The sequence below is a fragment of the Rhincodon typus genome, chromosome 35 (genome assembly GCF_021869965.1).
Source record: "Rhincodon typus isolate 14 chromosome 35, sRhiTyp1.1, whole genome shotgun sequence".
NCBI lineage: Eukaryota > Metazoa > Chordata > Chondrichthyes > Orectolobiformes > Rhincodontidae > Rhincodon > Rhincodon typus.
The window spans coordinates 16,069,838-16,093,102 of NC_063366.1; the positions used below are offsets into that span (position 1 = coordinate 16,069,838).

At 45.4% G+C, this 23,265-nt stretch overlaps 1 protein-coding gene across 2 annotated transcripts in view; it reads left to right on the forward strand.

Annotated features, from left to right (window-relative positions):
• LOC109913867 (CD166 antigen-like) overlaps window positions 1-22,241 on the forward strand; it is a 39,200-nt gene extending 16,959 nt beyond the window's left edge. Inside the window, exons 6-13 of one of the 2 annotated variants that reach the window (XM_048616941.1) lie at window positions 3,195-3,377; window positions 6,705-6,832; window positions 8,009-8,141; window positions 9,615-9,650; window positions 13,343-13,378; window positions 16,123-16,252; window positions 20,407-20,488; window positions 21,732-22,241. In XM_048616941.1, the coding sequence (XP_048472898.1) occupies window positions 3,195-3,377; window positions 6,705-6,832; window positions 8,009-8,141; window positions 9,615-9,650; window positions 13,343-13,378; window positions 16,123-16,252; window positions 20,407-20,488; window positions 21,732-21,737 (734 nt within the window). In that variant the 3' untranslated portion in view covers window positions 21,738-22,241. The remainder of the gene's footprint in view (window positions 1-3,194; window positions 3,378-6,704; window positions 6,833-8,008; window positions 8,142-9,614; window positions 9,651-13,342; window positions 13,379-16,122; window positions 16,253-20,406; window positions 20,489-21,731) is intronic. The other variant, XM_048616942.1, reaches the window with a different exon arrangement.
• Window positions 22,242-23,265: the final 1,024 nt, after the last annotated feature.

The following is a 23,265-nucleotide window of genomic DNA, read 5'->3' on the forward strand; positions in this document are numbered from 1 at the left end:
GAAGATGGACAGGTTAGGTCAGATCAGGGAGGTGAGGAGGAGGGGGAGGGCAGGACATTGGATAAGGCTGGGGGTGGAGGGATTTTGAAAGTGGTGAAGTCAATGTTGAGGCCATTGGGCTGTAATCTTCCAAAGTGAAATATCACGTGTTGTTCCTCCAGTTTACATTTGGCCTCACTCTGACAGTGGAGGAGGCCAAGGATGGACATGTCACCAGGGGAGTGAAAGGGGGAATTGAAATGGATGGCAACCGGAAGGTCAGGTTGGTTGATGTGTGCAGAGCGCAGATGCTCTGCGAGCCGGTCCCCGAGTCTGCATTTGGTCTCCCGATATAGTCCTTACTGTCTACATTTCAGAGTCTAGTTAAAAATCAACCAGATCGAGGTAGCACTGCAGTCACATGACTGGTACATGTTTACAGAAAGAGGCCATTCAGCCCACCAGGCATGTAGCAGCTTATTGAAAGAGCCTTCAATGGGTCCCACATTCTGACTACAGGGGAGGAGCAAAACCAGATGTGATTTTTTTTTACAACAACAATCTGATGGCATGCTGGCGACTGATAACGATCTCAGATCTTTGAGTCCAGATTAAAACTCTCACAGTTGATCTCCCGTGCCTTCTGTATTACTTGGTTCTGTTCCTGGGTGGCTCGAAACGTAAGCACTACTTTCTAGTAAGCTTCTTCAGCAGGCTGGGCAAGCCGAAAGAGGGATTGTTTGAGGAAAGTTAACTTCATAATTTGGCCATACTTGTGTGTTATATTTCCTAGGCCAGGCCACTCCTTCCCCGAGCTATGCAGAGAATGCTAATTAAAATATATGCCTGGGATTGCAGTATCAGGTAACTCATCTGTATAATAGAGACATCAAATGCTAAAATATTTGCGATTAATGTGATTACTGTTGAGCACCAACCTAAAATATCGAGTTAACCGTTTAATTCAACTGGCTAAACCTGGTGGTGGTTATATAATTTAACAGTTACAGGTAAAGTCATCGTGGTCCTAGAGGGCTGCTCTCTCAGTAGCAAGATTAATGGGCAGTGTGGTGGCTCAGTGGTTAGCACTGCTGCCTCACAGCGCCAGGGATCCAGGTTCGATTCCACCCTGGGGCGACTGTCTGTGTGGAATTTGCACATTCTCCCTGTGTCTGCATGTGTTTCCTCCAGGTGCTTTGGTTTCCTCCCACAGTCCAAGGATGTGTGGGTTAGGATGGATTGGCCATGTTAAATTGCCCATTGTGTTCAGGGATATGCAGGCTTAGGTGGATTAGCTGTGGGAAAATGCAGGGTTACAGGGTCGTGGAGTAGATCTGAGCGGGATACTCTTCAGAGGGTCAGTGTGGACTTGATGGGCTGAATGCCTGTTTCCTCACTGTAGGGATTCTATGAGAGAGCTGATTTACCTGAGGGTCACCACGCCTCAAGTGAAGGGCAAGGTTGAGAAGGCAGGACCTTTATGATGGCCTTGGTCGGCACAGGAATTAAATCCACACAAGGTGGTGTCACTCTGCATCATGAACGGATTCCCTAATTGATGTCTAGATTAATAATGCAGGGGATGGCAGTTTGAAAATATACTCAGATAGTGGGATTCAATTGCAAACTGATTATAATTGTGAAAATGTTGGTCTGGCACTAGAGAAGACAAATCTGTCAGATTCTAATTTTTTTTTGTTTAAAAAAAATCCAGCAGGATTCAATTGTGTTCTTCAGGGATTGAAACCTGTTGCCCTTACTTGGCCTGGGCTCGCGTCAAAGTGGTTGGTTCTTAACTACTGAGGTGGGCCCAACTGATTTTGCGGAATGAAAACAGGCAGACAGACCTGGCTGCTTCCCTGGCTTTAGAAGTGTTGATGGCAGATCCAGCCCAGTCAAATCTGCAAGTCCTCTTCGCTACATTGGGTGCAGAAATTGGGGGAGCTGTTCCCACAGGCAGGACAAAGCAGCAGCCTGATCCGCTCAGATCCATCAGCTCCACAGTGGGAGGCAATGGCCTAGTGGTATTATTGCTGGACTGTTAATGCAGAGACCAGCCAACATTCTGGGGACCCAGATTCAAATCCCAGCCACAGCAGATGCTGGAATTTGAATTCAGTAAAATATCTGAAATTAAAAAAATCTAATGATGACTGTGAATCCATTGTTGATTGTCAGGGGGGAAAATCCCATCTTGTTCACTAATGTCCTTACCTGGTCTGGCATACAGGTGACTCCAGACCCACAGCAATGTGGTTGACTCTGAGCAATTAGGGATGGACAATTAAATGCTGCCTGGTCACTGACTCCCTCATCCCGTGAATGAATAAAGGGGAAAAAAAACATTCCTACCTCATAGCCAATGATGGTGTGCTGGAGGCAGATCTAGTCTGAGCTCTCGAAACGGGAATTTGATATTTAATGTTAGAGCAAATTGTGCATCTGGAGTTATATCTGCACTCTGTAGCTTGTTTCAAGTGTTACCTGGTTTCTGTGCTTAAGGAAAGATTTGCATGGGAGGCAGTACAGCAAAGGTCATTGGTTCATCTCTGGGATGAGAAGGTTTGTCCTCTGTTGAAAGACTGATTAAATTTGCCCCGTATTCTCTAGAGTTTGGAGGAAAAAGGCTTTCCCAATAAAACATACCAAGATTCTGAAGGGGCTGTACAAAGCAAACATTGAGAAGTGTTTCCACTGGCTGGAAAATTTAGAAGCAGGGAGGTGTGTGGGAGGGCAGCTGCAGGATAAGGGCTTGATCGCTCAGCACTGAAAAAGTTCTTTGCTCCAGTGGTTCTGAATCTTTGTAAGTTATCTCGCTCAGAGGGTTGCGGATTACGCATCATTGAATACTTGTGAGGCCGAATCAGATTTTTGATTTCTTAGGGAACCAGTTGGAGCTTAGCAGAAGATCAAACCGTGATTGTACTGATTGGTAGAGTGTTCTTGATGGGCCGAATGGTCTGTTCGTGCTCCCATTTCTTATGTTCTTATATTTATTTCATACTTTACAGCGTGAGGAATGAACTAATCCCCTAAAAGTTTAGATTCTGGTCTATAGAGGGCTTCCTCTTCTGAATCGTGATTAAAGTGACACTTGAGAATTGACTACACCTTCCATGATGCAAAAATAATCCGGTTCTATCTGGTTTTCACTGGTATTTTCTTCATGCTTTCCTGACTTTTTTTATAAAATCATTGCACTTCTGTATTTCCAGAGACACTGAACAAAATCCGCATCATGAAGAATCAGAACACTGGACTTTATACAATCGAGTCGACACTATATCATACAGTGAGCAAGGCTGATATAAATGCCAAGTTCTTTTGTGAAGTGGTTTATCCCTTCAAAGGAGGAAATGGCACGCAGAGATCTGAACCCATCACCATAGATGTGCATTGTAAGTATTGACTCTGAGCCCCTTGTGATGATGTTTGCTTTGTAGATTTTGAGTATTGCTGTAAAAAGAGACACACAGTTGATGGTTTTCACCTTGTACTCATCAGGATCCAAGCAAGAATACCAAATTTCAAAGGGAGCAAGAAGGTATACAGTTTGAAAACCCAGGGTGCACCTTGTGGTTCACTCGCCTTTCTTGAAGTTCAAAAATTCTCACATGGTGCATTCTCTACGGCAACACCCCAACCAATCTGAGTCCACATGTCTATAACTCAGCAACTTGTTCATCATACAATAGAAATTGGTTGGGTCTTTTGTGAAATTTGGCATTCTTGTATCTGTCCTGATGACTGATCACTTTGACAGATCACCTCCTTTCCTCAGCAATAGCCCTTGTGAAAATTTGAATACTACTCCTAGTTGTTACTTCTGCAACAACCAACAATCTCCCCGAATCCCTGCTATTCGATAACATTGACTAACAAGTGAACTGCTCCCGCCAATACTCCACTTTCTACTAAATAAAAACCAAGAGAACTGCGGATGCTGTAAATCAGGAACAAAAACAAAGTTGCTGGAAAAGCTCAGCAAAATTTAGAGAGTTAACGTTTCAGGTCTGGTGACACTTCCTCAGAACTGATCTGAGGAAGGGTCACCGGACCCAAACCATTAACTCTGATTTATTTCTTCACAGATGCTGGCAGACCTGCTGAACTTTTCCAGCAACTTTGTTTTTGTTCCTGTTTTTTACTCCACTTTCTACCTTCATTCTTGTGTAGCACCTCCATTCCCTGGTGGTGATGTAAAATACTGCGCTGAACCAAACTGCATTTGTGACTATGCACATCTTTATGAATAGAGTGTATTTCAAAATTTTTAAAAATTGCCTGAAACAAAAGAAAGATCAGGATGCATTGAGTGTAGATTGAACTAGTAAAAGGGATATTGATCAGATGGGCCAATGGGCTGAGGAGTGGCAGATGAAATTTAATTTAGATGAATGTGAGATGCTGCATTTTGGAAAGGCAAATCAGGGCAGGATTTATACACTTAATGGTAAGGTCCTGGGGAGTGTTGCTGAACAAAAAGAGCTCAGAGTGCAGGTTCATAGTTCCTTGAAAGTGGCGTCACAGGTAGGTTGAATAGTGGAAAAGGCATTTAATATGTTTGCTTTTATTGGTCGGTGCATTGAGTGTATGAGTTGGGACATTATGTTGCGGCTGTACAGGACATTTCTGAGGGCACTTTTAGAATTCTGTGTGCAATTCTGGTCTTCCTGCTATAGGGAGGATGTTGTAAAACTTGAAAGAGCTCAAGAAAGATTTACAACAATGTTGCCAAGGTTGGAGGGTTTGAGCTATAGGGAGAGGCTGAACAGACTGGGGCTATTTTCTTGTTGATGAGCCTCACTCTTCCAAACTCCACCTTCGTTGATTCATCTTTCTTGATTTAACGTTGATTAGTTGACAAGGGGGAAGTATTTTACTGCTCTTGTCACTAACTCAGGATATTCCCACTTGCCTCAAAGCCAGCAGACTATTTCAGAAATACTCCCACAGCCTTAATAACCAAAGATGACAACGGAAGGTATTTCTCTTCTGAAAGCCAAGGCCCAGGCTCAGCCAGCTTATGAGTCAGACGGTCCTGGGTTCAAATCTCACTTTGTGTGCAATGTCCAGGCTGGTATTCCAGCTGCAGGTCTCAGGAGGTGCTGCACTGTTCAGAGATGCTATTTTTCAGATGAGATATTTAAACCAAGAGCCCCCCCCCAGTATGGGTGTAAATGATCCCACAGCCATGATTTCAAGAGGGAGCAGGGGAGCTAGTCGTAGAGTTATTGAGACATACAGCACGGAAACAGACACTTCGATCCAACCAGTCCATGCCGAACATAATCCCAAACTAAACTAGTCCCACCTGCCTGTGCTTGGCCCATATCCCTCCTTCTTTTAAATGTCATAACTGCACCTGCATCCACCACTTCCTCTGGAAGTTCATTCTACACACGAACCACTCTCTGTGTAAAAGAAATTGCACCCGTGTCTGTCTTCTCACCTTAAAAATATGTCGCCTAGTCTTGTGAAATCCACCACCCTTGGGAAAAGACACCTTCCATTCACCTTATCTACGCCCTCAAGCTTTTATAAACCTCTATTAGGTCACCTTGTAATGATAAGGTTCTCTTATTCCTCACTAGAAATCATAACAGGAAAAGTTTATCAATGACCTAACAAAGGTTCCAAATCTGTGGTTGCTAAATTAGCGGATGACATGGACTTAGGTAGGACAGTAAGGCGCAAAAGCAGGTAAAGGGTCTACAAAGGGGTATAGATAAATTCAGAGAGTGGGCAAAAATATGGCAGATGGAGTTTAATATGGGAAAATGTGAACCTGTCTACTTTGGTAGGAAGAATAGGAAAGAAGTGTACTATTTAAATAGAGAACCTTGAGGCGCAGAGGGATCTGGGTGACCTAGTACTCGAATCATCAAAGGTTAATGGGCAAGTACAGCAAGCATTTTCAGGAGGCAAATGGATTGTCCATCATTGGAAGGGGAACAGAATAGAAAAATAGAGAAGTGCTGCTCCAATTGTACGAGGATTAATGAGACTACCTCTGAAGCACTATGCACAGTTTTGGTTCCCCTATTTAAGGAAGAACATAATTGCATGCAAAGCAGTTCAGAGAATGTTCACTGAACTGATTTTGAGGATGAGGGGATTTATATTGCAAGGAAAGGTCAGGCAGGATGAGCCTATATCCATTAGAGTTTGCAAGAATAAAAAGTGACCTGACTGAAACATCTAAGATCAAGTAGGGCTGAAAGGATGTTTCCCCTTGTGGGAGAGATGAGAACAAGTGGACACGAATTAAAAAGAAGGGGGTCTCCTGTTTAAGACGGAGGCACATGTTCTGTCTGAGGGTGTCGAGTCTATTGAATTCTCTTCCAGAGGGAGCAGTGGAGACTGGCTCTATTTTTAAGATCGAGTTGGCTGCACTCTTGGTTGAACAGGGAGCCAAACTAGGAGGTCGCTGGAAATGCAGAGCTGAGGTCACTATCAGTCCAACCCTAATTTGATCAAAAGACGGAGCTTGTTTGAGGGGCCGAATGGCTCTAGTCTGTATGTTGACATTATCTGGCTATGCTCAGAGAGCTTGTGCAGATACTGACCATTAGATTTGAGCAGTGACGGCTCTTTAAACATACCGCATTGGCTGTAAAGCATTCAAGGGGTCCCAAAATGGCTCTATACAAATGCAGGTCTTCCTTTCTCCTGAGCCCTAAGGAATGCTTGATCTCTCTCTGTCTCCCTTTTCCCACATACAGACCCAGTGGAGAGCGTTATGATTGAGGTCCAGCCGCCCAGTGGTATGATCAGAGAGGGCGATAACGTCACCCTGAACTGCACGGCTGACACCAACCCCTCACCAGCGGAGTACGTCTGGGAAAAAGATGTGAGTTTGTATCAAGTCGCAGGCAGAGGCCCACAGATCACCAACTACGTGGAGCTAACTGTTCTCCCTCAGGGGTCTGGCCAGGACTTTTGCTGCCACGGTCACCACACAGCTAGCCGCTCTCCCAGCGTTTGGAAAAATACTGCTTAGTGGAACTTCTGAGTGTATTGTTCACAATACAGCTACACAGCGCACTCTCCTTGGTCAGGCCTGAACCTATCAAACACTGGAGCCCACAGGCTCACGTAGCTGCTAGGGAGGGTCCAGCAGGGATTGGGTTTCGGATTGGAATTTGGGTTGGAACTCACTTTGGAGTTGGGTCTGGGACTGGGTCAATGTTGGGGTCAGGTTGGGGTTCCAGGTTAGGGTCACATGTTCATTCCATACTCCCCTGACATTTTAAACTCAACCCAGTCTCGCCCTGTCCTTGTGATGGTTTCAATAAACCTTAACTCACTCCCAGTGCCCCAGCTATAGGGTATTTAATATGAGGTGCTATCAGTAATACCCTCACGCAGGGTATTTAACATGAGGTGCTATCAGTAACACCCTTACAGGGGGTATTTAACATGAGTTGCTATCAGTAACACCCTCATACAGGGTATTTAACATAAGTTGCTATCAGTAACACCCTTACACAGGGTATTTAACATGAGTTGCTATCAGTAACACCCTTACACAGGGTATTTAACATGAGTTGCTATCAGTAACACCCTTACACGGGGTATTTAACATAAGTTGCTATCAGTAACACCCTCACACGGGGTATTTAACATGAGGAGTTCTCAGCAATATGGCACAGTGGCTCAGTGGGTTAGCACTGCTGCCTCACAGCGCCAGGGACCCGGGTTCGATTCCACCCTCGGGTAACTACCTGTGTGGAGTTTGCACATTCTCCCCCTGTGTCTGCGTGGGTTTCCTCCCACAGTCCAAAGATGTGCAGGTTAGGGTGGATTGGCCATGCCAAATTGCCGGCAGTGTTCAGGGATGTGTAGATTTGGTGTGTTATGGGGGGGGATGGCTCTGGGTGGGATGTTCTGAGGGTCAGCGTGGACTTGTTGGGCTGAAGGGCCTGTTTCCATAATGTAGGGATTCTATGACTATGAATACCCCCATATGGGGGATTTAACACAAGGGGCTCTGAGTGCTGTATGAACTTGTGGACCTTGCTTTCAGGGGAAGCCGCTCGATGGCCTGAGCCTGTACAAGCTATATGCCGTGACGAAGGAGGACGAAGGGGAATACGTGTGCACTGTCTATGATTTCAACTACAACGTCAAATCAGCGGTCAGGGTCATCCACGTGAAAGGTAGGGCCCATCCCCTGATTGAACAAGTGGGCATTGTATTCGCATCGCCGCTCTAACAATCCTGCAGAGACATGAGTTCAAATCCCACCACAGTCACTGGAGGAAGTTAAGCAGCACCTAGACAAAGGGGACGGGGCAGCAGAGTTTATGGTTTGTTTAGAGTTGATGTGGCGTTTGTTAAGTGGAGGGAGAGATAGTAGCCATGCTGAGAAGCAACTGGTTGAGGCATTCAAGATGGTATTAGTTGGTTATTTGGATGGAGATGGTGTGCAGGGATTCGGGGCAAAGGCAGGAGACTGGCGCTAGGCAATAGAGCTAGTACAGGCATGATGGGATGAACGGCCTCCTTTGGCACTGTAGCAATTCTGTAATGCTGTAAAGATTGGATGAATCCCTGCTAGTCTGAGGAAAGTCCCATGGGCTAATTACTGTCGAGGGGTTCTGAGTTTAGCGGGTGGCTCGGTGGTTAGCACTGCTGCCTCACAGCCCCAGGGACCCGGTTCGATTCCAGCCTCAGGCGACTCTGTGTGTGGAGTTTGCACATTCTCCCCGTGTCTGTATGCATGTCATCCGGGTGCTCCGGTTTCCTCATACAGTCCAAAGATGTGCAGTTTAGGTGGCTCGGACATGCTAAATTGTCCCCTAGTGTCCAGGGATGTGTCGGCGAGGTGGATTTGTCATGGGAAATGCAGGGTTACAGGGATTTGGTAGGCCTGGGTGGGATGCTCTTCGGAGATGGGCGGTGGGCAGTGTGGACTTGTTGGGCCGAATGGCCTGCTTCCACACTGTAGAGACTCTACGATCCTGTCTGAGAGACAGCATCTCCAGCTGAGCCCACCCCTTCTGCCAGCAGAGCTTTTGAGAGCAGTCAGCCTGATTGTCTCTGTAGGTCGGAGGAGTGGGACTCGAACCTGGCTCCGAGAGCCACTCAGTCACTTTAAGTGACTCTGGGTGCTGCTATTTTAACCGTGGAGACCGAAATGAGCAGATGAAAGCCCACCTCTGGGCAGCTCCTCACCAAACCACTGTAACCAAATGGTGAAACCAATTCAAACTCCTATTGAGGTAGTGAAGCAGCCTAAAGCATCTCACACAAGAGGTCTATCAGGCACAATAGGTTATTTGCAAAAACTTTGTCAAGAAGCTGGGTTTCAATGGAGACAATTATAAAAGAGGTAGAGAGAGATTTAAGAAACAACTTCGAGTTTAGGGCCCAGGTGGCTGATAGCACAGTTCCCCGTCTGTGGAGCAAATAAAATTTGGGATGCTCAGGCACCTGAATTGCAAATATCTGGGGAAGTTGTGGGGTTGGAGGAAGTTAGAAAAGGGGTGAGGATGTGAAGGGATTTGAAGACAAAGATGAGAATTTCAGAAACAAGGTGTTGCCGAACTGCAAGTCAAGTTGCATCAACAGGTTTGTTATTACTTGCGTGGTTCTGCGTCAACTCTTTTTCTGTCTGCTCTTTATTCCAGCAGGGAAAGAAGACAATAAGTCAGATGAAAGAGGAGGTAAGAGACCCTTTGGTTTATTAAAGAGTTGCCTGAAGTGTGATCCTCAGTGGAATCTGGTCTAATCCATTGCTGTCACAAATGAGACCAGTTCAGACCAGAATGAATGGTAAATGTGGTGATTCCAGGCCGGGGTGTGGGTACAGTGCTGAAGGCTAGACTCTTGTTGGTATCATGGGGAGGAAATGGACAAATGGTATTATCGCTGGGCTGTTAATCTAGAGATTCAGGTAATGTTCCAAAGGCCCAGATTCAAATCCCACCAAGGCAGATGATGGAATTTGAATTCAATTTTTAAAAAAAAGGTCTGAAATTAAGAGTCTAATGATGACCATGAAACCCTCGTCAATTACCAAAACAACCTACCTGCTTCGCTAATGTCCTTTAGGAAACTGGTCTGGCCTACAAGTGACTCCAAACACACAGCAATGTGGTTGACCCTTAACTCAGTTAGGGATGAGCAATAAATGCTGTGCTTTGAATCATAGAATTCTTACAAATATGGAAATGGGCCATTCAGCTCCATCGACCATCTGAAGAGCATCCCATCCAGACCCAACCCCCCTACCCTATCCCTGTAACCCTGCATTCCCATGGCCAATCCACCTAGTTTGCGCGTCCCTGGACACTACGGGCAATTTAGCATGGCCAATCCACCTAGCCTGCACATCTTTGGACTGTGGGAGGAAACCAGAGCACCCGGAGGAAACTCACACAGACACAGGAAGGACATGAGGGGAGGCAATGACCTAGTGGTATTATCACTGGACTGTTAATCCAGAGACCCAGATAATGTTCTGGGGACATTAGTTTGAATCCCGCCATGGCAGATGGTGGAATTTGAATTCAATAAAATATCTGGAATTAAGAATCTAATGATGACCATGAATCCATTGTCACTTGTCGGAAAAACCCATCTGGCTCACTAATGCCCTTTAGGAAGTAAACTGCCATCCTTACCTGGTCTGGCGTACATATGACTCCAGACCCACAGCAATGTGGTTGATTCTTAACTGCCCTCTGGGCAATTAGGGATGGGCAATGAATGCTGCCTGGCCAGCGCCTCCCTCATCCCGTTAATGATTAAAGGAAAAAAAACATGTGACCGAATCTGGAATTGAACCCATGTCCCTAGAGCCATGAGGTAGCAGTGCTAATTACTCAGTCACCTTGCCACCCCATGGTCTAGTATCTTCACCACCGTGCCCAGACCTGGGCACAGAGACAAACTTGGGGTGTGAAATTGGAGCATTGGTTGGAGATATATAACGTTGCACCTACTCAGACTTCCCTTCCGCTTCATCCTGAGTTATTTCATCACAGAAGAATGCTATTAAGTCCATCTAAATCAGATCCCGGAAAGCAGTGTCCAATTAATTCAACTCCCCTGCCCTTTTCCCTTGGCCTGGAAAACATTTTGGTGTTTATCTTTATTTAATTTTGCGTTTACCAAATTCCCTTCTGAAAGTTTCTCGCAATACATCGGAGCAGGAATAGGCCATTCAGTTCGTTGAGCATCTTCTGTCATTCAATATGAACATGGCTGATCTTGGGCTTCAGATCTACTTTCCCACCAGCTCTCCGCATTCTCTGATTCCCTGAAGGACCAAAAATATGCCTGTTTCTGCCTTAAATCTACTGAGCAATGGAACGTCCGCAAGTCCCTGAAATCCAAAATCCAAAGGTTCACAATACTGTGAGTGAAGAGATTTCTCTTCACTCAATCCTACAGGATCAGCCCCTCATCCGAGGCTGTGTTTTTGATTCCCCAGCCAATGAGGTGGGTAAGGGAGATAATCACTCAGTATCGATCCTGACAACGTTTGCATTGTCTCAATGAGATCACCTCTCATTCTTCTAAACTCCAGGGATTATAGACAGAGTTTTCTCAGCTTCCCATCACAGGACAACCTCCTCATCCCGGAGATTAATTTAGTAAACCTCTGCTGTACAGCCTCCAATGAAAGTATGCCTTTAATTGATTTTGGTCCCGCGACCAAAACTCTGCACAGAACCTCCAGACCCATTGAGTAAACGAAGTTTCTCTTCACGTCAGTTCAAAATGACCTACCCCATATCCAGAGACTGTGACATTGGTCCACCCAACATTCAGTCTATCCAGACATATTAGAATTAATGTAAGACGCTGGTAAGGCCACATCTGGAGTGTTGTTTGTAGTTCTAGTCACCATGTTACAGGAAGGATGTAATTGCTCTGGAGAGAGTGCGGAGAAGATTGACTAGAATGTTTCCAGGGCTGGAGAGTTGTAGCTATGGGGTGAGATTGGAGAGGTTGGGGTTGTTTTCCTTGGAACAGAGAAGGGTGAGGGGGGCAACGTGGTGAGATGTACAAAATTGTGAGGGGTAGAGATAGACAGGAGGCACCCGTTTCCCCTGGCAGAGAGTTCAAAAACCAGGGGTTATGGATTCAAGCTAAGTGGCAGCAAGATTAGAGGGATGTGAGGAAAAGCTTTTTTTTATGCAGAGGGTGGTGGGGTGTCTGAAATTGGCTGCCTGAGTTTTTGGTGGGGGCAGTGTTTAAAAATGTACCTGGATCTGCTCCTTAAGCTGCAGGGCTATGGGCCGTGTGCAGGAAGATAGGATTAGAAAGGAGTTCCGGGTGTCTTTGGGTTGGCATGGACAAAATGGGCCGAGTGGTTTCTTTCTGTGCGCATCATTTCTACAGTTCTATTTAGTCTTGCAAAACTGTGTACAATTAGGCCACTTGGCTCTTTGTGCTTGTTTGACCATTCAATAAGATTGTGGCTGCTCTGATTATACCATCTTCCTGTCTACTGCTGATAGCCTTTCACCAATTGTTTATGAAGCATTTGTCTTACCTCTGACTTAAACAGTGGACTGTTTCCATTGCCTTTGGAGGAAGAGAGCTCCAAAGACTGTCAGTCCCCTGTGAGAGAAGAATTTGCTCTCATCTCTGATCCCATTATTTTTAAACAGTGAGCCCTGGTGGGTGCAGATTCGTGTAGAGGCGGATGTGGGTTGGCACGGTCTGTGATGAACATCAGGTTAAATAACGAGTGGGGAACGTCCAGTGATAGGAGGTACAAGTTGGCCTCCTGTGAAGTGAGAGCCGACAGAGACAGCACCTTCGAGTGTCAAGGACAAAGCAGGAAGCAAATAGTCAGGGGGAAAAATCCCATAAATAGATAATTGAATTTCAATATTAACTTTCACGGTCCCGGAAAGTTTCCAACATTGTTTTGCAGCCATTGAAAGTTTTTTTTCTGAAGTGTAATTACTGCTGAACCATAAGAGAAACAGCGTACAAATTGCACACTGAGAGATCCCACCAGCCACCGTGACCTAAGGAACAGATCATATTTCAGTGGCATTGGTGAAGGGATAAATATTGGCCGGGATACAGAGTAGAGCTCCCCTGCGAGACCATTTACAATAACCTGGGGGAGAGATGGGGAACCTGTTGTTAACATCTAGCCTGAAAGTCTGCAATTCTGTCCAGTGCCTAGACACTGAAGTGGGATGTGAACCCATGGAGATGAGAACACTACCCAACAAGCCATATAGCTGACACCCTGATAAGGCTGAGGAAAGAAGGATGGGGCAAGAACTAAAGTAAGGCAGCTTCGAATGTGTGTGGAGGGTGGTGTTGGGAGAGGGGGCAGTTGTAAAAGATTTTGCTCTGACATTTTTACCATTTTCTTCTTGAACAGTGTTTCCAGTGATTGCTGAAGAGAGTCACTCAGCAGGTATGAACCTTGTTGCCAGCACAGCGCTGGATATCCACTGTCCAATTGAATCTTACCAGGGCACTGACTTATTCAATGAGAGTGAGGTTGGCAGATAAGATTTTAAGGCAGCCAGGCTTCTCCATTTTAACAGAGGCTTTAACCTACTTGCAAACTGTAGGCTGACAAATGAACTCCACTTGTCCATGTCATTCACTCACCGGAACTTTCTAACCTATCATTTCTATGATGTGGTTTTTATTACATCCACACCAGATGTGCAGCTACATAAATGTAATTCACACTTTGCGCTTTCTCTGTCAAACTCTACCTGATATGGTGTTCTCCAAATCCCACTGCACCCCGCTTTGTACTGTCTCTATTCTGCTTTGCTCTATTCTGTACCCTCCATACTCCACTGCACCCCACTTTGTTCCTTCTCTATTCCACTCTCCCCTATTGGGTGATAACTGCAGCCCACTTTGTTCCCCCGTATCCCACTCTACCCAATTGGTCATCCTCAAAGTCCCATTGCACCTCACTTACCTTCTTTCTCTATCCCAATAAATGCCACTTTGTTGCATTTCCACGTCACTCAGTCATATCCTGTACACTCCATAAATTACTATCCCCAGTTGGTGGTCTTCTATATTCCATTGTACATCAGTTTCCCATTGCTTAGCTCGTATCCCATTGTCCTCTATTGCAAATTCTCTATTTCCTGTTGCTATTGTGATCCCAGCTGACGTTACGTCTCAAAAAGTCAGATCTCAGACTGAAATAGTTGCATCACATTTTTGTTAGTTTTCACAAGGTCGTTTCTCACTGAACCACAAATCAATGCTCCAGACTCAGGTTCAGCAATAAAACAGAATTTTATTACACAAAATAAACTACGATAAAATTGAATAAATCAAGCTATTTGCATTGAACATGCGTTTAAAGATTTTGAAATACAGACTAAAAATACAAACCCATCAGCACTAAAAGCATTCCTTTACAGTACTTGAACAGCAGAGAGAAATCTCTTTTCTACTACACACTTAGCTGTGGCTTCAATTCTTGGTAACCTGATAAGACTTTGGTTTGTCATGTAACTGAGCTTAGACTTTCTCGGCTTCACATAGCTCCTTCAAAGTTTTAATCAAACACTTCAGGTCTAGAACTTTTAAACACTTTACACTGAGGTAACCTGTTATTGACAATTCTAAATTATCCTCTCCCTGCCTCATATTCAGTTTCAGCCTTTTGAAGAAATGCCCCAGTTGAAAATATTTTTCCCCGTAAGCTAAGGGTGTTTCCACCAACCAAATAAAAGACAGTGTTTGCTGACACCAACAACTGCAGGGAAGCACCTGTGATTTTGAAGTGGGGGTTAGTCGTGCGTGAGGGATATGCCTGCAGGATGGTGGGGGACACCCAGAGTGTGAAGGGTGGAGGGCACAGGAGCCAGGCGTGCAGGGTCACCAAGAAGCACCCAGAACTCAGGAGGAGTTGGTGCAAGCACAGACCAGGACACAGGAGGGGGTGGCACAAGGAAGGCCGAGGAGACAGGAGACACTACTCCTATCTCCCTTCCATGCCTCCACTAGCTCTCTTAACCACCACCCCCACCAACCCCCCCCACCACCCACACTTGTCTGCTCTCTATCTCCGGCTGCCTCCCCCCCACCTTCCAGCTGTCCTCTCCCCTACCCCTGCTCTTTTCCCTTCCCCCACCCTGGCTTTCTCCCCGTACCCTTCCCAGTTCTATTTTTCACCCCACTTCCCTCCTCACCCCACCCTGACCCCAGCCCCAGTGCAGTTCTTTCCCAGATCCCGATCTCTTTCCTAGCTTCCTTCCTCCTGCTGGGACCTCTTTACCTCTTCCTCTCTCCACCCCACCATATCCCCCAGAAATCTGTACATGCACGATTTGAAGCAGTGTATTACATCCATGTGTCAATGTAAGCAACAAAATCCAGAATATTCTCTCTGAAAGCTTAATGTTTCACTGTTTACATAGTTCACTCATAAACTTTCCCAATATAAACAAATACCCATTACTCCAAAACTATCTCTCTATCAGATTTTATTTTGCAAAAACACATCACCATGGCTACAAAAGTACTTGCAAGTTGATAATTTATCCCCTTCAGACACACGGAAAACCCAAATGCCACTTGTTCAAAATTCCAAAATCCAAACTCAAAACAAATGATACTAAAATATATGTGAATCACGCAACTTAAATCACAGTTATTGCTCATCATAGGCAAGTCTGTCCCATTTATATTTGCAGTGTCTTGTCATTCATTGGCTATCATGTACCTTCCATGTCCAAGAGTCTCCCATCATTTACCATCTGAGGACTCATAATTGCCTCTCAATGACTTTTGAAGAATAATCCCAGGATACTGACAACAAGCAAGTATCACAGCAAGCCAATAGAGGAAGAAATTCGGGAAAGAACTATGGTCTTGAAGGAGTAAATGGGTGATGAATGGGTTTAGTTTGGGAATAACAGAGTGTGGAGTGCAGGGATGTTGAAGGCATGGCCGCTAATGGGGGAGGGGTGAAGGGAAATACAAAGTGTTGGGCGGGATGGGGGGGTGGTGTTCAACTGGAAGAGGTCAGACACGGGAGCAGTGAGCAGCAAGGCCGCGGGAGTGATTTTAATGGCAAGAGCAAGAAGTTTTAACAGCACACCCATTGAGCAGGTTAATTTCCTGCAAGCCTCCTTTATCTGTCTGACTCGTTATAACTTGCTGTTACATATTTTACAGATCATCACAGACAGCCCATAGCCATGAACAGGGCTGCCATGGTTATTGGAATCCTAGTGACATTAATGGCTGTGGCTTTCTTCACTAGCGTGGCATATTACCTGTGCTACTACAGGAAGAAGACGGAGAAGTGAGTCAACCTTTCATATTTATCCAGCAGTAAACATCACTCCCACCTCGCCTCAAAGCTGGCACAGAATTGCATAGCATTTACAGTACAGAGACAGGCCATTCGGTCCATCTGGCACACCCTGTTGTTTGTGCTGTGCACAAAATTTACTCATCTAACCTTTTCAGTGACTTCTTATGGTCCTAGTCACCTCTTCATTCCATCTATCTGTTCACCTCAATCATTCCCCATGTGGTTTTAATATGCCTTTTCGAGTTTTAAAATTTATTCTCCAAATGTGAGCATCGCTGGCATTTATTGCTCACTCTGAATTTATCTTAAAGGCTATCTCAGAGTTATCCTCATGAGTTTGGGACGTGTTGGCTAGACTAGGTAAAGACAGCAGCTTTTGTCCTCTGAGGGACATTAGTGAACCAGAGGATCTATGACATTGCTGTAGATTTATTATGATCATTATGACTGAGACCAGCATTTCATTGCAACTTCAGTCAAATATAACTTCCTTCAGATGCCGCAGTGGGATTTGACCCATTTTTTTCCCCCAGCCTGTTAGTCTGGGCTTTAGGATTCCAAGTCTAGTAATATTACTACCATGCAACTGCTTCCCTTCCATTCCCTGCCTGGAGTATAATCATACAATTGATCATTCAGTCCTTGATGCAGCTCCCATTTTTGAGCTAACAATCATTGCAATGTTGAGGCCTACGTTAATGCCGTGACAACTGAGCTAAAATAGTAGTCAAAGGCTGCTTTGAGGTTCTGAACCTTTTATTCATATCCTCACCCCATCCCTGTCTCTACAATTTGCTGTGAGCCCCACAACTTTCTGAGATCTCTTTGCTTCCCCAACTCTGGCCTGTCATGATTTTTACGGTTCCTTCACCAGATAGTGTGCTCTCACCTGCTGAGTCCCTAATTTCCAGGATTCCCTCTCTCAGCCTTCCTGACTTGGTAGCTCTCCTTCCTCCTCGCTTCAAACCTAGCTGTTTGACCACCCTTCTGCTCTGTTGGTATGAAAAATAGCCACTCTTCAGTCTGCGGGCGTCAAGCAAGCAAAGATGTTATTAGAATCATAGAATCCCTACAGTGTGGAAACAGGCCCTTTGGCCCAACAAGTCCATACTGACCCTCAGAGCATCCCACCCCTAGAAACCACCCAATCTACACATCCATGAACACTACGGGCAATTTAGCATGGCCAATCTACCTTGCCTGCACATCTTTGGACTGTGGGAGGAAACCAGAGCACCCGGAGGAAACCCACGCAGACACGGGGAGAATGTGCAAACTCCACACAGACAGTCGCTCGAGGGTGGAATTGAACCCAGGTCCCTGGCGCTGTGAGGCAGCAATGCTAACCCACTGTGCCACTGTGCTGCCCCCCCTTACATTACCGCCAAATGCCAATGAGCCCGACGTGATGTTCCAAGCATACACAAGAAGAAACAAAAAAGAAACAGAAATTGGTGGAAAATCTCTGCTGGTCTGGCAGTAGAAAGAAATCAAAGTTAATGTTTCGGGTCCAGTGACCCTCCCTCAGAACTCTGAGGCCAAATGGCTACTGCTCCTGGTTCACATGTTTGTGACCATCCTGTCTGTATTCTCATTTCCTCGTTTTATTTAAAATTCATTCATGGGATGTGGGCATCGCTGGCTGGACCAGCATTTATTGCCCCATCCCTAATTGCCCAGAGGGCACTTAAGAGTCTGTCATATTGCTGTGGGTCTGGAGTCACATGTAGGCCAGACCAGGTAAAGATGGTAGATTTCATTCCCTTAAGGGACATTAGTGAACCAGAGGGGCTTTTCCTGACAATTGTCATCATTAGATTCTTAACTCTAAATTATTTTTGCATTTGAATCCCACCAACTGCCGTGGCTGGATTCGAACCCAGGTCCCCTGAACGTCTGGATTAATAGTCTAGCAATAATACCACTAGACCATAGGTGCAGTGATGAATAATTTACTTACAAAGGCCATTATTGTCATAACATGGAAGGAATTGACCATAATGACAGCACTTATTATAAGACTGCCAAGCACTTTCATTTCAGCCTGTAAGTATTCATTCCCACCCAATGCACTAATACTACCCTTCATGACTCAGTATGAAATTGTGTTTGATAATGCATTTTGTGAAGCGCCTGTGAATAGCTTACTATGTTAAATGCACTATCAGAGCATGTGAAGATAAGAAGAAGGAGCAGGACTGAACCATTCAGCCCATCGAGCTTGTTGTGCCATTCTGTACAATCAAGGCTGATTGACTGTCTTAACTGCACCAACTTCCCCTATCCCTTAGTTCCCTGAGAGACTAAAGGCCGGTCCATCTCAACCTTAAATATACTCCAAGATGGAGGATTTACAGCCCTGTTGGGTAAGGAATTTCAAAAGTTCCCTATTTATTTTCCCTTTGTAGACAGCAGTGCTCATGAAGAAGTTAGATAGGTTTGTGACTAACAAAGGAGTCAAAGGTCAATGTAAGGGGTTAAGATGGGAATGAAGGTACAGGCTCAATGGGCCAAAGGGCCTTTTCTGTACTGTGGAGAAGAGAACTGCGAATGAATCATTTGACTCCTTTAGGTTCAATAAGATAGGGACTGTTCGGATTTTGATTTCAACAGATGTAGAATCACACAACACAGAACAGACCCTTCAGCCCATCGAGTATGTACCGTCATTCCCATCTTACACCTCCCCTCCCCCATTAACCTTTCATTCCCTTGTTAGCCAAGAACCAATTGCACACAAACATAATTCTATAATCTGAACTCCATTTTCTGCCCCCGGTCCAGGAACTCCACACCTACGTCTGTGACACCACCCAAGCCCTCCACCTCCTCCAAAATTTCCGATACCCTGGTCCCCAGCACCTCATCTTCACCATGGACGTCCAGTCCCTATACACTTGCATTCCCCATGCAGATGGCCTAAAGGCCCTCCACTTCTTCCTGTCCCGCAGGCCTGACCAGTCCTCCTCCACTGACATCCTTGTCCGCTTAGCTGAACTCATCCTCACCCTTAACAACTTCTCGTTCAATTCCTCCCACTTCATACAGACAAAGGGGGTGGCCATGGGTACCCGCATGGGCCCAAGCTATGCCTGCCTCTTTGTAGGATACGTGGAACAATCCCTCTTCCAAAGCTACACTGGCCCTATCCCTCACCTCTTCCTCAGTTACATTGATGACTGTATCGGCCACAACGATGCCACCCGAAGGTTGCAGGAACAGCACCTTATATTTCGCTAGGGAACCCTGCAGCCCAATGGTATCAATGTGGACTTCACAAGCTTCAAAATCTCCCCACCCCCGACTGCATCCCAAAACCAGCCCACCTCCCTAACCTGTCCGTCCTTTCTCCCACCTATCCGCTCTCACCCATGCCTCTGGAGATACAACAGGCCATGGGGTCAGCTCACAGCTCTCACGCTGAATGTACTAGCCTTTGAGGTGCCCAGAGACCTCAGCCATGCAACTGGTGGGATCTTGCTGTTCTCCAATGCAGCCACATCTCTCCTGCATTACAACTGCAGCTCACTCAAAGTCTTGTTGTTCAGGGTGGACCTTCTGGTGAGTTACTAGAACAGCCATTTCATCGTTAAACCTGGGTATCCTGTGGTAAAGACAAAACACCGCAGATGCTGGAAATCTGAAACAAAGACAGAGAGCACAGGAGAAACTCAGCAGGTCTGGCAGCATTTGTGGAGAGAGAGAAAAACAGAGTTAATGTTTTGAGTCTGGTGTGACTTCTTCAGAACTGATGAGTTATGGGTATCCTGTCCTGTCTGGAGGCTGAGCCATAAATAGTTCTTCCACATGGCTGAGAGAAAGGGTGAAATGCTGCCAAAAGTTTCCATCTCACACATGTCAGGAACTGAGAATACCAAATTTCAGAATGGTATTCATAAATTGTACCACATTACAAAAGGGTACTGATTGGTTGGCAAATTGATACTCTGATCGTGGCCAACGAATCAGCAACCTTTTCACAGGCTGTATAAATTTGGCATTCTTGTGTGTGTCCTGATGAATGAAGAGATGAAAATTTTCAAGCATAGCCCTTTTTTTAAGCAACATTCAAGCTCTGTATTGCCAAGCGAGTATCCTTTAATGAAACTTTCCATAAGTTGAACTAATATCTGTTTATTAAGGAAACCATTGGAGGATCTAGAGGAGAGGAGACCAATGGATCCAGAGAATGTTCCTTCAACAGTGGAAAAGGTCATTCGTGAGGTGGGTCATTTTAATCCACAATGCAATTTTTATTTATTTCATATTCCCCTTGGTCTTTTTTATTTGCTCGTCATAGGATGTGGGCATTGTTAGCTAGGCCATTTCTTACCTTTAAAAAAGTCCCTGATAGCCCAGAGGGCTGTGGAAAGTCAACCCAATATCGGCCAGACCAGGTAAAGATGACAGATTTCCCTCCCTAAAGGTGAGGTGAACTAGATGGGTTTTTTTTTCACAATCAGTGATAGTTAATGCTTGCCATTGTGCAGCAATTTTCATTCCAGATTTCCTTTATTGAATTAAAAATTGACCGCTTGCTCTGGCGGGATTTGAACCCATATTTGGGAATTAGGCCGGGGTTCTGGATTACTGGTCCAGTCGGATTACCACTACAGCACCATCCTCTCCATTCCTCCCACCAATTAGGTTGCTTTCAGTATCCATGCTTACAATACCCTATAGTTATACTGTACTTCATTCATATATCCCAGCACCATATCTCTGGTATCTTTGGCCCTGTCATTTGGACACCCATTGCCCACATTCCCGGGAAGACTCAACAGGTCGAGTGCCTGTCCCACCGCTGGTGTGCCACTTCCTTCCTTTGCAACCATCTGATGGAAGTGAAACTCCGCCTGTTGTACCGTTCCACTGAAGGTGGGGTGTGCTACAGAGTGAGTGCCAACTTACTGCTGGTATCGCCCAAGCTCACACGCTGTTGGTGAATTTTAAACATCCATTCAACTGCGTTGCACTGAGTCACCGCCGTATGCCATCGCTCACCCAAGTTGCTTCCAATTGCTTCAGCGCCCACTCGGTTTACTACGTGGGCTGCAGCTCATTGGGCTACCCACTCTTCCCCTTAGGTCAGAGAGTCATGTGTTTGCATCCTACTCCAGAGCATCAAACTGGGCTAACCACTCGTGGTGCATTGAGATAGGGGCCACGTTGTCGGAGGTGCCATCTTTCAGAGAATGTGTTAAATGGAGATCCCCTCGGTTGCAAGCGGAAGATCCCAGTCCCCTGTTTTGATGAAGAGCTGGGGATTTCTTCCTAGTGTCCCTGCCCAGCATTCAACCCTGAAGCACCATCACGAATGATTATCTGCTTTCTGTCGCATTGCCGAGCTGGCTTTGTGCAAACAGAACTGCACTTCAAATGGTGCTGCCCTAGATGTAATTTGGGAATGTACTGAGGCTGAGAAAGATGCAAACTGAATGCAAATTCTTAATTTCTTTTATCTCAGGAATGACGGGCTTCCAGGTCTTGCTGAATCTCTGCCAGCAACGAATCCAGAACATCATTACATCTAGTACAACATTCAGGCATAATAAAGCCAAAGATTGATCAGAACCTTAAACCTCTGTATTAAAAAAATGAAGATTTTAATTTTGGTTTTTTCAATGCTATTAAACATGAAGCCTCCAATGTCTATAGCCTTACTGTATTGATTATCTGCTAAGTCTCCACAAGACAAGTTGGGCCTGCTGTTTGCAGTACTATTGTTGGATTGTTTCTCTTGTTCAATGAAATGCACGCTACTTATTTTGTTACCCAGTACTGCAATTCTCTTCAGTCTGTGTCCTTGCGTGTTGCCCATGTTTCCTATTATAGGGGGAAGACCCTTGAACGGTTTCTGTCCAAAAATCGCTGTGCAGTCAGTTCAATTGGTCAAATACAGGGATTAGTGGTGGACAGGGCCAGATAACTGCTTTGTATAATGTTTAAAATCCGAATAAAGTTATTGCTTTTCAGAGCCATAGAGTCATGCAGTCATTACAGAAGAAGGCCATTTTGCCCATTTAGTCCATGCCATGTCTCCAAACAGCAATGCAGTCAGTCTTCTTCCCCCACCCCCACTCTATCACTGCAAGTTTATTTCTGCAAATGAACATCCAATTTTCTTTTGGGATGATTCATCATCTTTGCTTGCTACTAACCTGCTCAGCATTGGGAAATAGGTCATTACTGTCACTTCATTCTAAAAAAAAAATTGTGCTCCCATCTCTCTTGCTCAAAACCTGGGTACAGCTTTCCTTTGTCTATCTGATCAAAACCTGTCATAATCTTCTGTGCACCTCTGTTTAATCTCCCCAATCTTCTTCAGAAGAAGAACCCTAGCTTCCATCAGAAAATCTTATCTGCACCTGCTCAAAGGCACTCATGTCTTTCTTCAAGTAAACTATTCAGAACTAAACAATTTGAGGTCAATCTTGGATTGTGTGATGACCCAGTTGGGAAAGTGTGTCACCACAAGTGTTAAAGATTTAATTAAGGCACTCAAAGTCCCCGGTGTATATGTCCGATGGATTCGCATTAACCGAGAAAACTGGCCAGGTCTGCACTTAACAAGAACCACAATTACAAATAAATCAGTTCCAATCATGGGCAAACAAAATTATGAAATGCAATGTATAACTCTACCAACTTATACTCTAACACTTTTTTAAACTGGTGCAAATATATACAGACAGACACTGATGAACTGATGTTAGAAGTGGAGAAAAAAAAAATCAGTGAAACACAGTTCAATAGCACCAGTCCACAGAAGCTCTGATCCCTGGGTTTGGGTTTGGTCCTCCAGCCTCGGGAGGAGCTCTCATCCCCAGTGAGCGCTCGGACGCAGTGGGGGGCGCGCACTGATCTCCAATGGGCGTTTGGTCCTCCAGCCTCATGGTGGCGCTCTGAATACTGGTGTGCGTGGGGACAGTTCTCTGGCCTCCGGGTGGGGCTCTGAGACCTCGACTGCAGGCCTGGTCCTCCGGCCTCGGGGTGGCGCT